This window comes from Anarrhichthys ocellatus, unplaced genomic scaffold, assembly GCF_004355925.1.
Source record: "Anarrhichthys ocellatus isolate YVR2014 unplaced genomic scaffold, GSC_Weel_1.0 scaffold11, whole genome shotgun sequence".
Lineage (NCBI taxonomy): Eukaryota > Metazoa > Chordata > Actinopteri > Perciformes > Anarhichadidae > Anarrhichthys > Anarrhichthys ocellatus.
This window is the reverse complement of record NW_022280041.1, coordinates 11835232-11854546: the sequence shown is the minus strand read 5'-3', so window position 1 is coordinate 11854546 and position 19315 is coordinate 11835232. Positions and strand designations below refer to the sequence as shown.

General features: G+C 43.0%; 3 protein-coding genes across 4 annotated transcripts; 2 read left to right on the top strand and 1 right to left on the bottom strand.

The window, feature by feature from the left end:
• The first annotated feature begins 291 nt into the window (after window positions 1–291).
• rela (v-rel avian reticuloendotheliosis viral oncogene homolog A) lies at window positions 292–9890 on the top strand. Of its 2 annotated transcripts, none has more exons than XM_031850998.1 (11): window positions 292–500; window positions 2291–2326; window positions 2565–2710; window positions 3030–3175; window positions 4195–4286; window positions 5073–5207; window positions 6267–6371; window positions 7312–7527; window positions 7665–7745; window positions 7863–7946; window positions 8032–9890. In XM_031850998.1, exons 1-11 carry the CDS (start codon window positions 494–496, stop codon window positions 8877–8879), a joined length of 1896 nt encoding a protein of 631 aa, XP_031706858.1. In that variant the 5' UTR covers window positions 292–493; the 3' UTR covers window positions 8880–9890. The 2 variants fall into 2 exon arrangements, with proteins under 2 accessions (XP_031706858.1, XP_031706857.1); XM_031850997.1 differs by having other exon boundaries at window positions 8029–9890.
• cunh11orf68 (chromosome unknown C11orf68 homolog) lies at window positions 9880–12021 on the bottom strand. Its single transcript, XM_031850999.1, has 2 exons — window positions 11599–12021; window positions 9880–11117 (listed from the first exon to the last, which is right to left on the bottom strand). Exon 2 carries the CDS (start codon window positions 11071–11073, stop codon window positions 10330–10332), a length of 744 nt encoding a protein of 247 aa, XP_031706859.1. The 5' UTR covers window positions 11074–11117; window positions 11599–12021; the 3' UTR covers window positions 9880–10329.
• Window positions 12022–12068: 47 nt separating this feature from the next.
• Window positions 12069–19309, top strand: drap1 (DR1-associated protein 1 (negative cofactor 2 alpha)). The gene is made up of 7 exons (XM_031851001.1): window positions 12069–12418; window positions 13057–13129; window positions 13577–13670; window positions 14010–14135; window positions 15568–15658; window positions 15824–15912; window positions 18212–19309. Exons 1-7 carry the CDS (start codon window positions 12377–12379, stop codon window positions 18357–18359), a joined length of 663 nt encoding a protein of 220 aa, XP_031706861.1. The 5' UTR covers window positions 12069–12376; the 3' UTR covers window positions 18360–19309.
• Window positions 19310–19315: the final 6 nt, after the last annotated feature.

Here is a 19315-nt window from a genome sequence, read left to right as displayed (position 1 = left end):
CATTATTAATATTATTATTATCAAATACTTCAAATACTGTATATGCATATACGTGTATGTGTAATCTTATTAAATATATTAGTTACATTTTCAGATAAATAAGCAAAATAAATGAATGGAAAATACAAGCAATTAATGAATGACGTTTTGAAGAGGATGGAGTGGACCTTTCGTGTGCCGCAGAAGTGAAAAGTGAAGTCACCACGTTAACGGTGTACTGCACACAAAACAAGGCACTATTTCTTCACTTTTACCGGAAACCGTGTGCTGCCCTTGCATCGTCCAGCTTCACTATCTGTACACTGTCGTACACAGATGTGGGTGGAGCGGAGGAGGCGACAGAACAGCAATGTCAAGAAGTTTTCTGAGTCGGCACTGTCGTGTATGCGGCTCATTTTAGCTGAAAAATCAAGCAAAACAAACAAACAAACAAACAACCAACAGATAAACAGAAGTGTCGACGGAGACGTGGAAGTCGGACTCGGACACAGCCATGGACGGTGAGTGGAACTGGGCTCCTTTGCTCGGCCTGTTGACTCAGTTCAGACAGTGGAGGTGAAACTGTACAGGGAGTTGTTTTTGCGCACAGGGGAAAGCCCCGCTATCACTGGGTTTGCGCAGTTGGACGTTTGACAGAACTTGTACTGCCTAGCTCTGCCATACATGATGTAACATTGGCTGTGTGTATTCCACTGTGTGTAGTTAACTCACCCAGCAGGCGTGAACTGACCAAACAGTGTCGAGCTGTCAAGAGGCCTGTTGGGTTCGTCCACCTCATGGGTTTCCCCAGAGACACTGAAAACGCCAAACCTCGTTCAGAGATCCATCAATTTACTGGTCATCTGTCTGTTTATGGACATACGTAATAAACAATGTATACCATCGAATCCCTGTCATTGTTAATACATCCTCTTGACTTCGCCCGACGTATAATCCACCAGGTACCATTCGTTCCAATAAAAAACTATAATATTTAGATTGGTCCACGCTGCTCGCAACCGCCCACCTCCGTTTTAGTGGACGGAAATGATGGGAATGGAACCATCATTTCGTGCAAGCTGCAGTGTGACACGGACTGTTTAGTGAGACAGATTTATGCCGATGAGAAGAGTTATAACGATTTAAAAACTGCACGTTTCTACTTTACCTTTGTCCGCAAGCCAAACACCATTAAATAGAAGGCTTTTGTAATGGATATCATGTATTTTGATACATTATTAGTAGGTTCTTCCATATCGCAGACCTTCCAAAATAGATTGACAATGTTGATAGATGTGATTTTTTTTTTCTGTGTCTAGAATATGGAAAGCAATAGGACAGTGAAATGAATAATATGAATAAATAAATCCATATCACAAAAAGTCAACACTATGTGACAGCAGTGAGGCCTTTGTTATGCAATGGGAGTGAGAGTGACTCACACATCACACATCAGTGGCTTCAGCTCTGATATTAGAGCATTAATTGATTTGTGAAGGCCAACTTGTGGGAGACATTTACTTTCACTTTTACAACATCTGGCTCAGTAACTAGGCGAGGATGTCAATCAAATAAATAGTCAAGAGTGTAATTATTACACACTTATAGGCTTTAATGCTTTGTCTAATTCCAAGATCCCTATTCATTTGCATTAATCCTACATCATATAGCTCTAAAAGTCCCAACAGATTGTTATTTCATCCCCTTTCTCTGAGTTTGGTCAGGGACTCCGGCATGTTACAACTTGGAAAGCATCCTGCCCGTGCTTTCACATGGAACACGTCCTACAAACTGCAGGGTGGAGCTTTGACCACCTGATCTTGTGTCACACCTCTCCGTCCTTCTATGAATCTCAACGATTAATTTAATGAGAGCACCTGAAACTAGAGAGCTGCCTGCACCTCACTTACAATGGAGGCTCCTCGCAAAACAAGGCGGGTAATTGGACACTGATACTAGACCCCACCCGTCGACATTGTTTGCTTTTATTCTGCACTTCTTCTCCCTTTTCCGCGCCCGACAGGCAGTTTATGGCGAGTCATTATATTTAGCCGGGAAGCCCTTGTGTCTCGGCACCCTTTGACCTCTTTGGACGCTGCGCTGTCTAGTAGATTTCCACCCAGACCACAGCCCGAATGACAAACCGTTGCTAAACCACAAATATGTGCTGAAAGCAGTTTTTGCCGTTTGTCATCGCTGCTGCCACTGTATGCTGTGTGTCGTCCACTGTGGATGGTAAACCACTAATCGCTCTAAAGACTTTGACTAAGTGGTTGACATGTCTTTTTGTTCTGTGTTCTGTCCACCACAGGTGTGTATGGATGGGGCCTGCCCCCACTCAACCAAGGTAAGAAGCGATTTCCCGTAAATTCTCAGTGTTCGATATGAACCGGCGCTGGATGTCACGAGTAAACATTTCAACACTGTGTGCCGATGGTCAATGAAGGAGACATTTCTGTGTTGACACACTGATTCGAGAGAAAGCAGTGTAGACGGGGCGGCATTTCACAATCTGGACGCTGTGTTTTTGTACGTTCCAAAATACAGGGTAATGTCAGTTATGTCACATTCTTCTTCTCTCGCAGTCCAAGCAGCGAGCCCCTTCATAGAGATCATCGAGCAGCCGAAGCAGAGGGGGATGAGGTTCAGGTACAAGTGTGAGGGGCGTTCAGCCGGCAGCATCCCCGGAGAGAAGAGCAACGACACCACTAAGACCCACCCAGCTATCAAGGTGAGACTGAGCATGTTTTCTAGCTGTGGTCCATTTAATGCATACAAAAAAAAAAATCCTTACTTTCTACCATATTGCTACTGTAACACAATACTACTCTACTATATTTGCTGTTTGAAAATATACATGCACTGACTCAGGAGCAGATCAGGGCTGAAGCATTGCTGGTTGCAACCGGAACCTCTTTGTTCAGAACCTCAGAAGGTTTTTCTTTTAAAATATCGTTGCGTGTAGAAGCTAACCCTCCCCTACAATGTGGAATAAGAGCACAAAATGTCCCTTTTGGAATCATTCAAGTGCGGCACATTCCTCTTTACAGTTGAACAACTACAGCGGCCCCCTGCGCGTTCGCATCTCGTTGGTGTCGAAGAACGCACCGCACAAGCCTCACCCCCACGAACTGGTCGGGAAAGACTGCAAACACGGCTACTACGAGGCCGACCTGCAGGAGAGGCGAATACACAGGTAGACTGGAGAGGGAGTGGGTGGATTAACATGTGACGGAGACACCGTGCTCTGTGGCTCGAGCACTTCAGAGGAACTTGGTGTTCAAAACTACACTGAGCTGGGGGGGGGGGGGGGCACCTCCACATCAAAACAAGGTAGCGTTTGTTTCGAGACTGCGCTAAGATAAGGACGGCATCATTTTTGGGAGGTGGCGTGTTTACCGTCGCCTTGGTAAGTTTGGTTTTGGAGATGAGTAAAACATTAACAGCGTAACCCACCTAACAACAAAGTTGAGTTTCCCTCTGCCTTTGCTTTGTATGAGAACCAGAAGGTAAAGAAGTATTAAGGGTCTGTAAAAAGAAAGCACAAACCACAGCGACAGACAAGATACTTTTAATTACGTAATGTTTAAACTTAATATTGCATCATTTAACCTGTGTATCTGAGCAGAGGGAGCTATGTTTGTCTCTCTGTCTTTATCACGAGTGTCAGGAAGCTCAAACTTTCACTGCCAGTATTGCGATGCAGACTGATTAAGTGCACCTTTTTATATTAGTCATCTGTTTTTCACATTGAAAAATGTGCTATAATGCACTGATAGAAGGCTAGAATAGAGCTAAATGACAAAGATGTCTGGTGAACATTGAGGATACGGTCTTAGATAATAAATACTGATCAAATAATCGTTTTTTAAAAAGTTTATGTTATTATATGTCATCTTCATCTGTTGGTAGTGTACTTGAAGTCAAGTATTTTTCCACTGCTGTGGACGGGGGCTGCAGCAAAACCTATTGTCGACACAAAGAAATGAATATCAGTTGAAGTGTAGGCTATAGTTGGAATATTTTCACCGCTTTTCCTTGCCGTCAGTCAGCCCTTTTTAGACAGGAAACTGTCAGAAACTCACACCATGTGTTTGGTGTTTAGTTTGACCTAAAAAAAAATCTGAGATTAGTAATTCATGATATCAAATTAGAAAGTACACGTACAGTGGTTTCGGTCTCTTGGTTTCGGTCTTACACTCTATTTGCTTTCAGTTTTCAGAACCTGGGCATTCAGTGTGTCAAGAAGAAGGATGTGAATGAGGCCATCACTTGTAGGCTGCAGACCAATAATAACCCCTTCAACAGTAAGTGGTGGTGCAGGAAGAGGAGTGTGCGACACAAAGCACTTTCTGTGTTGGCCTTTCTCTGCTAAATCTATCGGTGTGTGAAATGTCAATGAGAGAGTCCCTTGAGTTCCACTCAAATGTAAACACTATTATTTCACTGAGCTACTACAGATATTTCTGTCAGTTACTCAATGACTTTAAAAAAAGGGGGAATTTTAAAACCTTGTCATTATTTCATGTTTTAAAAATACCTTCTTCAACTAGCTGACTAACTTTGCGGTAACATTTTTTTGTTGGCTTGCTTTAACTAGCAAGGCTAAGAAACTAGCTTAAAAATGTCTGTTCTTATACAAGACGATGGTAAAATATTGTAGCTAGACAGATGCTATTTGGCTAATGTCAAGCTAGCTACTCTGTCATGGATACACTTAATGGAGAGTGAGATACCTTCACTGTATAATTGTGTCCGTCTATTTATGCAACACGTTTGTTTTTAAACCTGTAGCCAGTTTAGCTTTTACCCGTGCTGTGTTAAGAACTAGCTAACTGGGTAGTTAGCGTTAGCAGTGATAGCCACCATGGTGTAGTCTCGTCTACACTAAACACAAACCAGAGATAAAGCAATGAAAGTGCCGACAGAAAAAACAATCTGACTGACAACCAGCTGGATTTTCAGCAAAGTGAGGTTTACAGTTACATTAACAACAGGAAGTGTAATTTGTTACTGATTTAAATACTGATAGCCTACATAGGACAGGATGCCGTGCTCTGCCTGATTGTGCACCCCGCTCTTTCCTCCTGCAGTTCCCGAGGCGAAGGTGTGGGAGGAGGAGTTTGACCTGAACTCGGTTCGGCTTTGCTTCCAGGCCTTCATCACTCTGGCTTCAGGGGAGCTGATTCCTCTGGAGCCGGTGGTATCGCAGCCCATCTTTGACAACAGTGAGTGGGCCACACACACGTGTACACACACAAGCACATATACAACATGTATTCTGTGCCCTACTTTTTTACAGGATTTCTTTTCAGCTGATAAACCTATATTGGATTTGTATGAAGTACCAGTATCTGTGTAAGCAGGTTCCCCCTCCAACCTTTACATCTTCTGTAACCTTCAAATCCCTCAGACACTCTTTGTTCCTCTTTGCATTGGAACCTTTCTTGTAAGCCTTAAGGTATTTACAAGAACTAGCCTCAATCAGATCAATTCCTCTTCAGTTGCTGAGCGCTTCTTAACTCAAATGCTTACCCAATGCACAGCTCTATTTAGAGATAGTGTATGTATAAAGAACGTAGGCTGTTGCCCTGAAGTCATTTTCAAAATATGTTTGCAACATTTTAGAAAGTTAATGTTGAAATTACATGAATGTGAAATATCTTCACCAAAACATCTTGGAATTCTCTGTACATTTAAGTGTGTTTAGTGTGCATGTCTCATCAAGATAATAAATACATATTGTCCTTTTTTTAGCACGTGTTTTTCTGGATTCAGATTAGTAAGGTTATGTGTTATGTCAGGAGTCTCCACGGTACTGTGTCTCAGCTGAGGCTCTGATTCATAGATCTGTCCGTTGCTCCGATCGTTAGTGTGAATAATTGTTTCCATTTTGGTGGTGTTTCACTTTCGGAATGTGATATCCGCTATTCAAATTAAAGCCTGGCTGGCTTTTACAAATGAGCTGCAGTCAGTCATGATAAATTCAATTATCATACTTTTGAATTCACAGTAGACAAAGTGAAGCAAAAGGCAAACTGCTCAAAGTCATGAGAAACAGTAGAAACCGCTCCCAGTGCATTTATGTACAAACAGAAAAGACCAGTAAAAATGAATTATACAGAGGGAACCATCATTCTTTTGGCTGCTTAAGGTCTGTGATAGTGACTTGTCAGTCGCAGCCCAAATTCCTCTTCATTTAAAAGATGTCTGGTGTAAATCGAAAGCCTTTGTGTGGTATTAATTTGTATCTTTATGTATTCATGAATGCTTTATCTGTCCTAAAGGGGCCCCAAACACAGCTGAGCTGAAGATCTGCCGAGTCAACCGCAACTCTGGCAGCTGCAAAGGAGGGGATGAAATCTTTCTGCTGTGCGACAAAGTGCAAAAAGGTACAACATGCCTGTACTGTGTGTGCTTTGGTCAGAAATACTGATATAAAGTATCTATTGTGTGCTTCAAAATAGAACCCTGACTCTCATATTAACGTGTACTACATCCGGTGATTACCTTTTATGTTCACAGTGGGTTTCTATGTTCTACCAGTGGAGATGAGGAAATAGTCATAAACTACAGTAAAACTTTCATAGCCAATTTAATTCTTTACAACTGCAGTTTCAACATTGTGGCGTGTGTGTTTGAGCCTCTTTTAACTCGTTTTGGTTTCCTGCCCGCAAACTCTGCCATCACCAGCTGCAGCAGGAAGCTGTTTTTAGCTGAAACATTTTAAAAACCCTCTAAAAACCTAGCGTACGCTACGTGTCCAGCACCAAACAGCAGGCCAAGTCAGCAACTAGCGTTTGCTAACATGTTCAACATATCTTCATATGGTAATAATGCCACAATTGTGTTTTCAGCTTGATTCTGTGGCCAAAAGGGGGGGAAAAGAATGCAGCTTTAAATATACATTTCATAGAAAAGAAACCCTCTGCTCTCAGATAACACATCATCCATACAACCAGTACGAAGTGATATTTTTGGCCGCCGCCACTGTTGCACTTGTGAGGTTTCGTTGGCGGTCACAGCATCTGTTGCGTAATGCAAAGCAGACACTTTGGCTCCGAGTGACTTCTTTCACGAACCAAAAGCTTTTCTTCCTCTATTCCGCTGTACACTTCTCATGTTTCCTACTTTCTAATAAATTACTAACATGCCACATGTGTATCGTGACAATTAACTGCCTCCCACTGTGTTTGTGATTGTTTTGGCAGTGCATCATGACGCTGATAGAACTCTTTAAACCTTCAGCCTCCCTGCGCCGTGTGAACTCTTTCTCTTCCTCTTTTTCACTTATTTGCAATATCTCCTCTTTTTCTTCCTGTTCCCCTGTAGAGGACATCGAGGTGCGCTTCTTCCAGGACTCCTGGGAGGGGAAGGGCACTTTCTCCCAGGCTGACGTCCACAGGCAGGTGGCCATTGTGTTCCGCACACCGCCGTACCGCGACACTAACCTCAGCGAGCCCATTAGAGTCAAGATGCAGCTCCGCCGGCCCTCTGACCGCGAGGTCAGCGAGCCGATGGACTTCCAGTACCTGCCGGCCGACCCAGGTGAGAGGCAATGTTCCCATCACTCCATATGATGTCAAATAAATTACTAATGTAAGCTTTTCCTGAGGATATTAAACACCTCTCAAAATACCAGAGAGAAACCCACACTAACTGCTTATTAAAAATGACCCCTGTAGATGAATACAGGCTGAGTGAGAAGAGGAAGCGTACAGGGGACATGTTCCAGAACCTGAAGCTGGGGCCCATGCTAGCTAGTGGTACGTTGATGAGCTGGGTTTTTTTCACTCTCACTTCTATACAGTATTTATAATAAAGTATATAGATGAAGTGATTTTTAGTTGAAATGTAATGTAACCATGTCCGTTTGAATACAGTGTCTATGCCACAAGATAGACGGCACATAAGCCCGGCAAGGCGGACTGTCGCAGCCAAGCCTCCATCAATGAATGCACAAGTTGGTAAGTCCGTTTGATTTGTCTTAAAGAGTAGAGGTGGCATTTGAATATGTGCAGCAATAACACTGGTCGTGTGTGTCTCCAGCAGCTGCGGTGCCCCCTGGTGCCAGTGGAGCAAAGCCCCAGCCTTCCTACTCATTTCAACCGGGCCAGGTCTTCTCGGTCCAGCCCAAGGTCGAGGTCTCCATCTCGGCTGCAACTACAAACCAGACGTGGAGGATCATGGAGAGCCTGAACCTGGGCCCCCAGCCCAAAGTCACTCCAGTGCCAACCTTTACAATGAGCCAGGCAACAGCCCCCTGCTCCTCTACCATCACGTCCACTGCCAACCAGGACTTCTCAACCGTCAACCTGTCAGACCTTCATCAGTTCTTCCCCAACCTTTCCTCGGCCATGGCCCAGGAGACGGCAGCTTCTCAGGGGAGCTCTGCCTCCTCACAGACCGGCATCTCCTTCACCCTCCCGGGCTCTCAGTTCCGTGTGGACGCACCGCTTGCGGACGACGATATCCCAGAGTTCCCTAGCTTTTCCGAAGCCCAGGGGCAAGGTGTCCTGGACAACCTGAACATGGATGACTTTGAGGATCTTCTGAACCCCGCCCTCATGAACGAGAGTGGAAACGGAGCCTCGATGTTGGCGCAAGTTTCATGTCAACAAGCCGCCCCGCCCAGCTCTTCTACCGCGGCCCACAGCGCAGCATCCCAGAACACTTCTGACCATGCCAGCCTCCCAGGAAGCACCTGGATGAATTACCCCAACAGCATCGTCAACCTGCTCCAGAACGAGGGCATGATTGACATCGCGTGCAGCAACAGCAACCACCGACCCGCTATGCTGGATGAGTTTGACGAGTTGATGTCCGCTGACGAGGACCGTCTCATTTCCATTTTTAACAATGGAAGCCAAGCTGGGTTCGTTTCAGGACACCCGACTTAAAGTGTGTCCAAGGGATTTTTTTTACGAACATATTTACATAAACCACTCGTATTGGCCCTTTTAACGTTCGGAACTTAAAGACCTTTTTGTTAGAAAAGACAAAAAAGGAAACAAGGTGGATCTAATAGAGCTGTAAGAGGCAGAATGTAGCACTGTGGCCTATAGATACACCAGCAAAGACTCTTTATGGTGTTCAATTAGTGGGTTTTGCCCGGTCTTTATATACAGTTTCACTGAGGAATGATAAAAGACGGGACTGCCCATATTCAGATTTCATCGCTCTTGTTCAGCATCAATTTATAAAGGAGCAGATCTATTGCTGAAGGCATCTGCCAAAATGTTTTCCTGTGGAACATGTACTCCTCATTTTAGCCGTTCTGGTAGCTCCCGTCAGTGTTACTGTGATTATCACTCTGAAATGTGTACGTTTGGTCTGCCTTTTGATTTCAAACAAAGCGGTAGGTATTCTCAGCAGGTAATTAGGTCTGAGGTCAGTCTATGCAAATAGTCCCGTTGTCCTTGTGATTTAATATCCCCATGTATTCCTTTGGAATGTTTTCTGAAGGTCGGCAGTAACTGACAACCTTCTCATACAGGTGCCTTTGTTGACTCTCAACAAAATGTAGTAATGTGTTACGAACCAAATTAAGGTCTACACAGAAGTTAACAAACAAGCCACATTTATAAGTACATGCTTATAGCAGAGATGCTCGTAGAGCTGCATCAGATCTTGCTTTTGTGTCTGCAGAATTTCCTCTGCTCTCTCATCAGTTCTTCTACAGTTATTTTGTGAATAATGGCTGCAGTTTAACTCCTAACTGTTTCAGACCTGTAGGTCAATTTGCTTTACTCTGTAGTAAAAGATGCTTCCAGATGAATTAATGCTGTTTTGTACTGGTATGATGTAAGCTGATTACACTATATGCCTTCTTGCTGTAATTAATTATTCATTCTGTCAAAATTTCAAAACACTTTTCTTGGCAATAAAAACCACAACATATTAAGATGGTCTTCAAAAGTAGATTTTATTTGGCAACTCTGTTATGATGGTTTCATACAAACCAAAAAATAAAGTCTAACAAATGACAAATGAACATTGTAAAAAAAAAAAAAAAAAGAACATTTCCCTCTGTGCATACAAAGGATTTCTTCCATCAGGTAAGTGTGAACAGAACATCAAGAACACAAATATTTTAACTTGTATTTACAAGTTAATCAATAAAGAAAAAAAAGAGACAATAGTTTAGGTCACGTCTGAAATATCACAGACTGAAATTAGGTTTAATGTATGTTTTTTTGTTGCCAAAAGGAAGAACTTCAGATCAAAATTCAACCACTGACTTTTAAAACCCTTCGGTCAGTGAGATGTACTGCACAACCCAGCTCATGGGATCGCCAAGTGCCTCTCCATTTACCCGTACTCCAAAACTATCCTCCTGTTCTGACAGACTTATTTTACTTCTAGATTGGTGACTTTGTTGACAATGTGGGAACGCCGGGGTACACGCTCGAGGTCAAATTTGCTCTCATATATGGTTGGACACAGTTTCCAGCGGTTGTTTCGGTAGATTCCCAGGTATGTGTACACGTCTGGCTTGTATGTGAGGGAGCATTTGACTCCTGTGGCCCGGATGACGTTGTCCAGCCTTATGACCTCACTTTCGTCAGTGAAGTTCTGGTTATAGGCACAAATGACCTGCTTGCCCTCACCCTTGGGATTATGGGGACTGACTTTAACTAGGGAGATCTTGCCATCCAGGGCTGCTCTGGCCACACACTCCCAGGCGTGGTCCAACTTGAAACCAGAGTCCAAGTGCATCAGCCATTTGCCCGAGAGCACTCCGTGGTTCAGGGCCAGCTCCTTCACTGTCTGGAAGCTGACAGGCCGGCTGCTGGCCAAAAGTTTCTCCCAGCTCTCCTGGAGACCCGTGACATCCCCAGTGATGAGGCAGTGGTTCAGGCCCAGCACAGCAATCCACCCCACAGGACTAACTCCACTTTCATCATCACCAAATCTGTTTACTTGTGAGGGCCCGTTGCTCTCCAGCCAGCCATCAAACTCGGATCTGGGAGTTTTTCTCGAGTCAAACACAATCCAGGGGTCCATGTCTGCAGCCATGGCCTCAGCAGCATAAGTCTCTGCAGCAAAAGGGGTCACCACCTCTCCATCTCCAGGGGCCCCTTCCTTCTCCATAGTGCTGTCAGTGTGTGGCTATTTAACTAGTCCTGGAACTTATCCTGTAGAAAGGAGGGAGGTGTTATGTATTAAACTCGATGTTTAAAAATAGGTGCAAACTCTGATAGTTTGCGCTACTTCTAAATCAAGGCAAAAGTGGACAGACCGCTGGATAGTTTGCGGATGTTTACTAGCGCTGCTAACGTCACCTACTAACGTTAGCCTGCCACATTAGCAACACTTGTTCAATAGCTAGCGTTAACGTTTGTCTATCGCCTATTCTTTTAGAAAAAAAAATAAATTATCCATTTCGTTGGTGTGTGGTCTACAGTTGGCATGTGGCTAAACAAGAAGTGTTCAATTGCTAGGCTTCAGCCTAATTGTAGCTAGCCAGCTAGCTAGCCATATTACCAATCGTCCATGTTCGCCTTCTTGACTAATTAGGTTAGCTGTTTACAGCCAGCTGTTGACCACACCTAACCTTGTAACAATAGGAATTATGGCACATTGTTCGCAAACTTCGGCCGCTGAGGTCTAACCTACCCGTGGATGTTGGAGTTCGTTGTCCTGTGTTGCTCTTCCGCATAAGCCGACTGCGGTGGTGAAGTTAGCCGCCGTTTGGTTGTACTGCGCGTCTATTCGTGCAATTGCGCTACCGTTAGCAGCACAATGTATCCTCACTATCACACATACTCAGTATCAAAGAGTATGAATAACTCTATCCAAATACATGCCCGACAGTTTAACTGAATAACCTTGTCTATCGACTAATGTAATGGTGAATCACGTACCCCGGAAATGAAAACTATTTGATAAATTCGGCACAGAAATAAAGTAGTATAGTATAGTAGATTTGTTAATTACGACAAATTAGAAGTTTATTTATTCAAGTAGCGTTAATTTATGAGATGAATTTACGGCATTTAGCAAACTGTTAATTAACCTACATCTGCTCTTAAATGACAATATACCAGATTCCCCGGGTAATTATATGTAACCGCAAATATGCAAGCACTTAATTAGTTAGTGTTAATTTTGTGTAGTTATGAAGTGCAACCGTGTTACACTATTAGCTAAAAAAATAAAAAAAACGGAATTTTACATTAGACTTCAGTACAAAGTTGCTCCAAAAATGACGGCGCTGTGACCCTGCGGAACTACGCTGACCTGCCAGGCAACGAGTGACGACGTGCTAACGAGTTAGCAGGGTAGCTATCGCTATCTAGTGTGTGCGCGGAGGAGGTGATTTATGTATGATATAGACCAATATTCCAGTATATATTGCCTTTTATTTTAAGTTAGCCATCTAATTGATTTAATTATGCCAAGCAAAAAGAAGAAATACAACGCCAGATTCCCTCCGGTAAGTCTAAACTTGGCAGAACCGGTGTTAAGACTGGGCAACGTTAGCAAACTGTATGAAGGAAAGCTAACTTGTCTAGCTAGTTCAACTGGGATTCGGCCTATTTTGTTGCCCAGAGTGCTAAGAAGCTAACTAACAAACGCATGCCTTTACTACTCAAATGTAAAATGCACTAGTGTCATTATACCAACGTCGTTGATTTAATAGATTGGCCAACTTACTTTGCACCCCAGAGTTAGCTATGATACATTTGAGGCGTGAGACGTAAGTTAGCTAGCATGTCCACAAGTTATCGTTGTTTTTAGCATGCCAAGCTAAGTGAAACTAGCTAACTGTTGTAAATCTGGGCTGTCTGTTTTTGAGGTATTCACATTGCAAACGCTGTAGAATATCTCATCAACACGCCGGTAGTAAATAGTTTTAAACATGTATGTTATTAAAGTCGTCTTATGATAGCGACGACTCAGAAATGTGTTGTAGTTCACTGTATCTTGTTGTCATGTAATTTAGTTAGCGAGCGTTGAGTTTTGATCCATAAATCTGTCTTAAAGTCTTATTTTTCATATAAAATGTGTGTATGTATTGACAGGCATTGTACAAACACAACGTACGTACTACTGAACCTTTTCTCCTTACAGGCACGAATTAAGAAGATTATGCAGACAGATGAAGAAATAGGCAAAGTGGCTGCAGCAGTACCTGTTATTATTTGTATCCTTCCTGCCCCAAATCTCTTCTGTGCATGTACCAAGGTTTCGATCATCTGTATGTGCTTTGGATTCACGAAATGAATTTATATGAACTGCACCTTTCATGTAGTCTAAGGACCTTGTGCTAAAGCTCTGACTGTGAGATGAAACAAGCCCTTGATTAACCAGTCAGTTAATGTAACAATACATCAACTATTTAGTTTGATAAAGCAAGCAAAACCTTTGCTGGCTGAGGTTTCTCCAATTGGAATATTTTAACTTTTGCATTATACATTTTCTAGACTAACAATTCATTTTATTTTATTTTTTTATGACAGATGAATCGATAGTGGGGGGAACCATTAGTCAGCCCTAGCCTGACTCTGTGTACAAGTTATTCTCTCGGGTAGTATTTCAAAAAAAGAACACAGACCTCCTACATCCTAATTTCCTTAATTTAAGATGTCAGCGAGAGCCCTGGAGCTTTTTTTGGAATCATTGCTTACAAAGGCCTGTCAAGTCACCCAGTCTAGGAATGCAAAGACGATGACAACATCGCATCTGTAAGTTTCTGTATTTGTGCGTGTGTCTTGATAAATGATCTGCTCTCTATTGCAATGCTTTGGAGTTCGACTACTTTGGGATACATCCTCTGCTCAGTTCATTGTGACCGACATACCACTTGCATTATTATCAGGCAGCTGGATAATAACAGGAAATCATATTAAAGTTATTTGATTTTGGACACATTTGACTGAAAAGATGCTCACTTCCTTATTAAAATGAATATATAGCCTCATTTATCTTTTTGTCTGTGTGACATTTAGACTTTATCTTCAACTCAGAATGCATGCAGGTCTGTTGAGAAAGCAATGTACTCATCTAAGATTGTGTGTCCACAGAAAGCAGTGTATTGAGCTGGAGCAACAGTTTGACTTCTTGAAAGACCTGGTTGCAACGGTGCCGGACATGCAGGGCGAGGGGGAAGAGAACCACACGGAGGGGGGGGGAGAAAAAGTGCCACGCAGGTATGTGTCTGTCTCTCTCTCACACACTCATACACATGGCAACATGTAGGTATAGACCCTTTTACAGCCAATGTTGTCAGATATATGCGTGTGCATGTTGGCAACGGAAGTAGCGTTTTGCCCCAGCCACCCAGACCAGTTAGTGAGCTTTAAACATTGAATTAAAACTTTCCAGCATCATTCATCATATTCCATCAGCGGACTCCTGTTCTACAGAATTCCGACAGGATCTCGACCGTTTCAGTTCAACAGGTGTTTCGGTTCAACGAGTGACCATGTTACCTGTTGACTTTCAGACGAATGCGTCCGTGGTTGCTTGTGGTAACTCACTTAAATGGTTGTCGTAGACAATAAACAGCGACGAGTATGTATTTCAAATTGATTGAAGGCTTTTTACGAGGACACCTTCATGTTCTGTTGGTGTTTTAAACAGCTGCCATCACTACGAGCAACCACGGAATTTGTCTGAGAGTCACCAGTTAACACGGTCGCTCATTACACCGAAACACTGGCGGCGACGAGCAATTCAACTTGTTGACTGATAAAACAAATGCTCACATACACAGATCTGGAAAGTCAATTTGTTCAGGTTGCATTGGCCGTCTGCTGGTTAATGCTCTTGCATAGCTTGACAAGATGTTGCACTTCGCTGTCAAATTACGTGCGCACACTTGCATACCTCGTCATTGTTTACAGACTGTTAAAGGGTCTAAACAGTCAACACTGTAAAGTTTTGTTGACTCGAGGAAAGTCAGATCTGCAAGGTCCTGTTCCACGTGCACTGCTGGTCCAGAATCAAATGGCTGATTTTGACTCATTAATCCTGTTGGGCGCTTGATTTGTTAGTCCATGCAGTCATTTGTGATAAGCGCACGCACCCACACAATTAAGAAGTGAATCGCTCAACAGGACTCAACTCCTTATATGGACTCAAGGAGAGTTATCTTGGCCTTTTCCAGGAACCGCTGCTGCTGGAAACAGAAGTTGACCAAAGCCATACGTTTGTCATCCTAACGATTTTGACCCTATCACTGTTTTTTCTTCTGTTTGGTGATTGTAGATCAACTACAAAAAAAGGCAAATAAAGAGAGAGGGTTGCACTAATTATTGAGGATTGTAGAGAAGAAGAAGCAGTATTGACTGTTAAATCACGCACTGCAGCTGAATTGAAGCAGAGAGCCTGGCAGATAATTACACACAAATGAACTTCTTTTCACTAAAGAGTGGCAGATTCGATTTAAAGTGCTTGTACGCTCCTAATATTGAGACGCATTAGTCTCAGCTATGGGAGTGAGGCATGCGGAGACGCTGTGTCTTTGAGTATAAAGAGCTGGAAGTCCTTTCACCAGCAGTATTGACCACATCAGAATTGTCTCTGTTTATCTGAAAGATGCACATAACGCTTTGTTCTTTTTCCTTTTTCTGACCCCAGGGGTAGAAAACCAGGGTCTGGCCGTAAGAATGGGGGAGCTGGCTCCAAAGGCAAGGACAAGAAGTTGTCTGGCACAGAGTCGGAGCAAGAGGTGGGGGCGTATTTACATGGACCAGTAGCTATCTACAGCTTCATAGTTATCAACATAAATTATCATCACACGCAGGAGGATCTAATTGAACTCCACCCAGTTTCAATGATTGGTGTGTGTTTGAGGTCGATGGGCTGACTGGTGTGTTTGTTGTGACGGAAACAGGATGACTCTGAAGACAGCGAGACGGACGAGGACGAGGAGGACGGCTCTCAGTCCAGCACAAACCTGCAGGCTGCATCCAGGTTCCACAGGTACGGACCCAGACCGCGTGCATCCCAATAACTTATTTTATGTTATATGATCATTATCTGATGACAAACACAGGTTGAATGATTAACAATGCAACTTCCTAGGCATGGGCATTTCAAGCAAGAGTACTATTCAATAATCACTGGCAACTATTTGATTGAGAGTCAATCAATCTGCCCGACCAACATGCAAAAATATGCGCTAATCAACCAACCGACCTGCAAACCTCCAGAGTTATGCATTACACAGGACTGAGGAAGAAGGACAGACGGACTGAGGGCCTCTGCCACGGTTCACGGTGTGTTTGAGACAGAGAGGGGAAGAGAAGGTCAAAGGTCATGAACCAAAAGAGCAACTATGGTTACTTTTTATTTAGTAAACACATCTTAGTTGTGTTTGATATTGTCTGCGTTGGTATTAGGGGTGGGAATCACCAGAGGTCCCGCGATACGATATTATCACGATACTTAGGATACGATATTATCACGATACTGCGATATTCTGAGTATTGCGATACCATAGGCCTATATTGCGATTTATTATTTTTTTCCAACTTCAAATTATGTCCCCAAAGGAAAACTGTGTCAACATGTTTTATCTAATAAGATAAAGTTTTCAGTCTGTTCATCTCACGTCAATCATTTTTATTGCAGCAAAATAGGATTGTCAAGCAGACAGACTGACCAACAATGTCATAAATGTTGCATGAACCTGACAAACTGAATTTATTACTACATAGTCCAACTTAACTAAATGCAAACGTGTGGACTCAGTAAATGAACTATAAGTTATACAAGTAGGATATTAGAGTTATATAACTCAGTATAACTTGCGATGCGTGGACGTCAAGGGCAGAGAGACAGTTATGCGCTGCACTCTCCCCATGAGCCTGGCTACTGTTGGCAGATTTAACCCCGCTGTGAGGCCAGATGTCTCTATCTTTGTTTTGACCAACTTCCTACCAATCATGCTGACCGGGACCTTTGCTGACCTCACCAGAAAACAACTCAGCACCATCTAGTGGACTGAAAAAGCAATTGATTTGATTTTTCTAGTAATTTTTATTTTTTTATTTTTTTTAATAGTTTATATAATAAAAGATCGATACTTGGCGTCCGTGAATCGATACAATATCGCCACGCAAAATATCGCGATGCTATGCTGTATCGATTTCCCCCCCCCCACCCCTAGTAGGTATTCAATGACGTCGGTGCCTTCTCGTCGTCGTTTCTTCTAAGTCGTGGATGAAAAGGTTGTTGAAGAAGTCTTAGTTAACAAAACAATCACTGCATTGTACGTCGTCGGATAAACAAAAAAGCTTCAGCAGCACAATGTTAGGCATGTTTGCCTCCCTTATTCTCAAAGAGTAGAAAACCATTTAAATAAACCATTCAAATATTATGAGCCCATTTGAACTTGTTAGGGAGATTCTTATGTCAAATCAGTCAAAACTAATCATGTTTCCCTGTTGGTACGCCAGGATGAAGTAGTTTAAAAGAACACACAACCAGCGGCCTCATCCCTGGTGTTTTCAACTTTCAGCCGTGCCAATTCTAGCAACAACACACACTCAAATCTCTGTTGCTTCATCATGCTCGGGAGCAAAATGACATAAATGAATGAGTACCAAATATTACGTTTTTTCCCCCATATTCAGATATAGTCAATATTTCTTATAAGCTGTGTTTACATGGTTAATGAAAATGAGTTTTCCACTAATATTCATGTTTGCATGTAGCCGTACATATTCCGATTAACATGAAACGACCCCATGCCGCATCCTCACCACCGGGGCGGTGAATCCAACGTCGACGCCCCTCTGGGCTGTGTTTGACGGGTGTCGATGGCCTAACGTGTTGCTTATCACGACAACATATGGAAAAGTGGAACGGCGGGATCCACTTGTGCCATTTATTTTTGTCTTTGCGTCACAATGTGTTTGTTTCAAAGTTTCCCAGCGTGTGAACACAGCCTCCCTCTTTCATTCCTTCAAACAGCTTCCTGAAAAGGTCGTCGTTGAAATATTTGCATATCCAAAAACCTGTTATTATCCAAGCCAGTTCATTATGCTTGAAAGTAGGTGTGCTTCTTCTTTCAACCAGCTTTTCTCTGGGGCGTGCATCTCTACTCCAGCTTTGCAAACTATTGGTTAGTTGGTTTGTGTTTAATGCACAGAGCTGGTGGTAAACAGGGAAGAGGCCGTGTGTCGCATAGTGCATAGCGCATAGTACCTCGTGAGAGTGTTTTTCATTTGATTGATTCCTAACATCTGGTTTACACCTCTGCCTGTTTCCCCCACAGCCCAAACGCACCCCCCCAGTACATGCAGATGGGCAGCATGGCCCCCGCACAGCCCCAGGGCGGCATGGACTTCGCCCCCCCTCCCCCAGCCCCCGAGCCGCACAAAAACGAGGACGACGACGACGACGACGAAGACTATGACTCTTAGCTCCCTCCTCCTCCTCCTACACCAATCACACACACACGTACACTCTTCCAGCATTATTTTCGATTTCTTAAGTTGTTCTTGCGGCGGCTGCTCTCAGCAGAGGAGGGAAAGACTCTTCATCACGCCAAAAGCGAAGAGGAGCCATCGCAGGAGACCGAAAACTGGTTGTACATTATGTGTTTTAATTTTCTTTTCTTTTTAAAAAAAAAAAAAAGTTTTTATTTTATTGTAGAGGAGAATCCAACGAGGATGTTTTTTAACGAGTCAGTTGTTCTATTTTGACTATAAAAAACCGTCAGTCGTCACTATTTTGGCCATGAGCCCCCGCAGACAGGATAGGTGTAGTTTGTGTTGCCTTGTAGCTTTTTCTTTTGGCACTTTTCTTTCTCCCTCAGTCCTCCGTAGTAGACTTATGAAGTCAACAAATGAGTCGCCCAAGGTCGGCTTGAAAACAAGAAGTGGTCGATCGAGCCTTAATACGGCCTGTGGTGCTCATACAAAGGCTCCGAGCCGAGATGAGTCTGATCGGCTGTGAAACACTGCTGTTCAGACGTGTACTTCCCGGCTTTGTCTCTCCAGTTGTCCGGCTGTAACATAAACAGGGAAGCAGGTGTATTTTTACTGTAGGTTAGCTAAACCACAGCTTTTTGGGAATTGGTTTCTATTTTTAATTCACGTTTTTATCAAGAGAACTGTAAACCTCCACGACCACCGCCATGAAGTCACCCATATCACCAGGTTCATGATGTACACTTTGTTTGTTTCTCACGCTGTCACAGGTTATTGCTCTGGCAGTTGGGTCTTGTATTTTTTTTTTTTTTTTTTTTTTTTTTTTTATACGACCATTAAATTAACCTGAATTGCCCATCAGAAGTATGCTGTGACTCTTGGACCATAACTTTGTTTTTAAAGTTGTTTGTCTCCTTTTGTCCTCTCTCATTTCTATTCTGACCCCC